Source organism: Carlito syrichta, unplaced genomic scaffold (genome assembly GCF_000164805.1).
Source record: "Carlito syrichta isolate Samal-C Ts95f unplaced genomic scaffold, Tarsius_syrichta-2.0.1 Scaffold140504, whole genome shotgun sequence".
Taxonomy (NCBI): domain Eukaryota; kingdom Metazoa; phylum Chordata; class Mammalia; order Primates; family Tarsiidae; genus Carlito; species Carlito syrichta.
In genome coordinates, this window is record NW_007084600.1 from 103,904 (window position 1) to 108,377 (window position 4,474).

At 50.6% G+C, this 4,474-nt stretch overlaps 1 protein-coding gene across 2 annotated transcripts in view; it reads right to left on the reverse strand.

Moving 5' to 3' along the window:
• FAM3D (family with sequence similarity 3 member D) overlaps positions 1-3,703 on the reverse strand; it is a 22,281-nt gene extending 18,578 nt beyond the window's left edge. For both annotated transcript variants that reach the window (XM_008049929.1, XM_021708506.1), the window contains exons 1-2: positions 3,691-3,703; positions 1,805-1,912 (exon numbers count right to left, since the gene is read on the reverse strand). In XM_008049929.1, the coding sequence (XP_008048120.1) occupies positions 1,805-1,912; positions 3,691-3,703 (121 nt within the window). The remainder of the gene's footprint in view (positions 1-1,804; positions 1,913-3,690) is intronic.
• Between the last annotated feature and the right edge of the window lie 771 nt (positions 3,704-4,474).

The window sequence follows — 4,474 nt, forward strand, 5'->3', positions numbered from 1 at the left end:
TGCCCAGGCGGGTCTCGAACCTGTGGGCTCAGGCAATCCACTCACCTCAGCCTTCCAAAGTGCTGGGATTACAGGCTGAGCCACTGAGCCCGGCTAATCCTTAGTCTATAAAAGCAGTGTTCCTGGGGCTGGGACATGATGGCCACCAAACATCTATAAACTTATAAATCATCCTAACATGGGCTAAGGATCATGCTTGATAAGAAGTGGACAAGGTAAGGGATCACAGTCACTCCACTGTGGGGTTGTGTTAAAGATGGGGAGTGATCGTTTTCTTGCTGCCTTGGGAAGCTGTGAGCCAGCCTGGGTCATTACAGATTATTAATGTTTGATTCTGTCAGTGCAGGTGGTCCTTGATCTTCAAGGAGGCCAAATCCAGAGGTATAAATCCCTTCCCTTCCCTCCTTCCTTTGATGAGAAGGGATTTGAATCTGGAAGATCTGGGTTCCCATTCTTGCTCTGACATCTTCCAGGGGGCACACGGGTGAGCTGCTGTTTTCTCAGACTACTGTGAAACCACACTAGGGCTCATGCTTGGGTCCACTCCACAACCACACCATGGATCACGGCATGGGGCATTTTTCCAGATAAGATGAGACTATGCATGTAAAACAGTTAGCATTCATCATTCATTCATTTGCCCACCCATCCATTCATTCACTTATCCACCTGCCCATCATCCATCCAACCAACCACGCATCCATTCATTCATCCACCCACCCACCCATGTCTCCATCCATCCATCCCTGCATGCATCCATCCATCCACTCACCCGTCCATCCAAACACCCACCCATCATTCATTCATCCATCCATTCATTCACTTATCCCCTGCCCATCGTCCATCCAACCAACCACGCATCCATTCATTCATCCACCCACCCACCCATGTCTCCATCCATCCATCCCTGCATGCATCCATCCATCCACTCACCCGTCCATCCAAATACCCACCCATCATTCATTCATCCATCCATTCATTCACTTATCCACCTACCCATCGTCCATCCAACCAACCACGCATCCATTCATTCAGCCATCCACTCACCCGTCCATCCAAACACCCACCCATCATTCATTCATCCATCCATTCATTCACTCATTCATTCATCCACCCACCCATTTAGCATCCATCCATTTATTTATTTTTTATTCATCAGATGTTTACTAGGCATCTTCTCTGTGTCAAGTGCCAGAGAGATGGGTGTACACAAAATAAGATTCTTGCATTAAAGAAGCTCACATTCTAGAGGGTGGAGGCAGGCAACAACCAAGGAAACAAGTAAGTAAACAAACATAACGACAGATGATGGTGTTCTAAGGGAAATACGCTGATGTGAGAGAAGCTAAACTGGAAGGAAGGGGCGTGACTCTAGCTGGGGGGTCAGGGAAGGTCTCTGAGAAGGTAGCATTTGAACAGAGACCTGAAGACTGAGAAGGAACCCGGCAGGAAGGTGGGTGATGGGTAAGAAGCAGAAAGTGCAGGTGAAGCCACTCAACACAGTTCTTCCTCCTACCTCCCTACCTTCTTTCTTCCCTTCCTTCTTAGGGTCACCTTTCCAAAGCGGCCCTTGGGGCAGGCACACGTGCTGCCCAGCTTGGAACACTTCTCTGTTCCCCATAGACTCCAGCCTTCCTGACAACCAAGGGGTTTTCTTTCTCACACCCCCCATCCCCCAATGACTGGGATCCCAAAGGCAGGTGCACTCCTTGCCGTGGCTGGTCACCTATGGATGGAGGGAGGACTGTATCCTCACCCCAGGCCTGGCCTGCCCACCCTGCCCCTTGCACTGAATGCCACTCACCCAGCCAGCGTAGTAGACGGATGGATTTCATGTTGAAGCTCATATAGGTGCGAATAAAGATCAACGTGGTGACCAGGGTGAAGATGAGGGCCAGGACACGAAGCACACCTGCAGAGCAAGGAGACGCTGCCAGGAGATCACAGCACCAGACCATGCAGCAAGGTCACACGTAAGTCCTTCCCAGGTTCCCACAGTGAGACCACGTCATGGGACCCCATGTTGTAGGCTCAGACTACACCCACACTGGGGACCAAATCTCAGGACCATGAAGTGGGACCATGTGTGAGTCATTCAGTGGGCAGATGGTGAGATTATGCTGCTAGATTTTGGGGCAATATTCCCCCAATATTTCTCAGGAGAGCAAGTTAAAAAGGCTCCTTCCTGGCTTCCGTTAGACCTTCAGGGAGAGAATCTCTAGGAATGAGGACTGGGAGTCTGCACTTTTATACAGGCCCCTTAGGTGAAGTCTGAGAACTGCAGCAGGGGAGCAGGAGAAAGGCTCTGGGAAGGGAGCCCTACAACAGGAGTCGAGAAGGTTGTGGCCAGTGCTCAGGGCAGTCAGTGGTGCTGTGTGGCTTCAAGCAGGAGCTCAGCCTCTCTGAGCTGGAGTCCCTCAGTCACCGAGCAGACATTGCAATGCCCTTGCTCCTGAGCTCATAGCTAGTTAGGAGGGATGTTGTAGGTGTCAACAGCTGGCAGCCTCCAGGGTGGCTTGGGGGTGGGGCTGGCACCCCACAGTTTCCATCAACCTCCTTCATAATCACAACAAATAACCACACACTGGACTTGCTGTGCAGCTCCGTGATACAACACAGCTCCCTATCCTCTGCCCAACTTACAGCCAGATTGTTCCCTAATGTCCTCACATCATTGGAGAAAGACCCCCCCCCCAAGGATAAGCCTCCTGGAGCTCCTCCCATGCCCATTCCTTACAGGGACCAGAAAGCAGGTTTCATCTCCTCTCCCTGCCACCTTCAGAGTCGGACCCATCCGGCCTACTCTGACCCTCAGGGTGCAGGCCAAGGCCTGGTGCTCCTCCCTCTGACCTCCTTGTCTGCAGGTCCCTTGCTTCTTAGCCCTGAATTCAGTTCTGTGGCCTTGTGCTAGTTTTTGGCTACTCGGGGTGAGAAAGAAGGCCTTATGGGGTGTGGGTCTGTGGGGATTCTTTGTCTTCTAGGGCACAGCTTTGGGTGCTTTCCTCTTGGATGCCAACTCACATTTACCCAGCACTCATTCTGTGCCAGGCACCGTTGTGAGCAACTTCTAAATACACGATCTCAGCTCATTCTCCCAGTAACCCTGTGTCCTGAATAATACTGATTACCCCCATTTTACAGATGTGGAAACTGAGGCTCAAAGTGACGGAGTAAGTGACTGAGGTGGGGTTTGAACTCAGAGAAGTAAGCTGACTGTGAAACTTGTGCTCCTGACTCCTCACAGCTGTTTGGGAATATAAATGAGGCAAGAGCACTTCTTGTTTGGTGCTTCAGTGTCCCTATCTGTACACAGGAGGTACAGTATGAGGGTGTGGACTAGAAGGATTTTGCCATTCTCATGCCCAGTCTTATGGTATGAAGATCCTAGAATAGCCCTCCTTGAGGTAGGTATTTTGTCCCTAACTTTCAACCAGGGCCAGATGTTTCCAAGATGGGGCCAATCTCCGTGATCCCAGCCAGGTGGGGCAAGTGTGCTTAAGTTTCTTCTGCCCTTCCACCTAGAGACAGCAAGTCACCTCTTCTACTCTTCCCTCCTGGAATTCTGGCCTATTTGAGAACAGGTACAGTCACACCACCTCTGAGCCCAGGATGGGTAGACACAGCTGATGAAAAACGACTCCAAAACCAATTTCAGAGTCACACCTGGAGACCCTCAGAACCTGGGCTCACCTGATACTCTCATCCTCTCCAGGTGAAGAGCAGCTTGGGGTTGGTGTTAACCTGTGGAGAGAAGAAAGTCAAGTTGGAAACTGGCCTCAGGTCTGAAGATGAACAAGACTGGATTAGGGACAGGGACCTTTATGAGGAGATCATAATTCTTCAGTGGGCTTCCTCACCGCCTGTCGTGTGAATAGGGGGCAACTTTCCTCTCCCCTCTCTGCTTCCACCTCTCCACTCTTGCTCCTGGAACTTTATATTCAACTTACCATGTTTCTTTTAAGTGCAGAGATCAGAAAGTAGAGGAGGGTGCAGTCTGGTAAACTGATGTCCTTTGGAGGATTTGATTTATTTGCTCATTCATCCATCCATTTGTTCATCTGTCTGCCCACTCACCTATCCATCAATCTGTTGACTGGTTCATCCACCTGCCCAGCCACCCACACAATTACTCATCCACTCATCCACTCACCGCTCCCTCCCTCCCTTCCTTTTTCCTTCCCTCCCTCCTTCCTCTCTCCATCCTCCTTCCCTCTCTCTCCTTCTGTTCATCCATCCTTCTCTTGTGTCCATCCACTTCTTTCTCCCTTCCTTCCCTCTCTCCCTCCCTTCCTTCGCTCTTTGTTCCTTCATTCTTCTGTTCCTTCCATCCCTCCAGCCAGCCAGCCAGCCAGCCAGCCAGCCAGCCAGCCAGCCAAGAGATTTTGAGCTAGGTAGCCACAGTCAAACTATCTGGGATCAAAAGCTCAAGTGATCTTTGTTGATCTTTGTAACAAAATGAAGAGTAATCAGGACT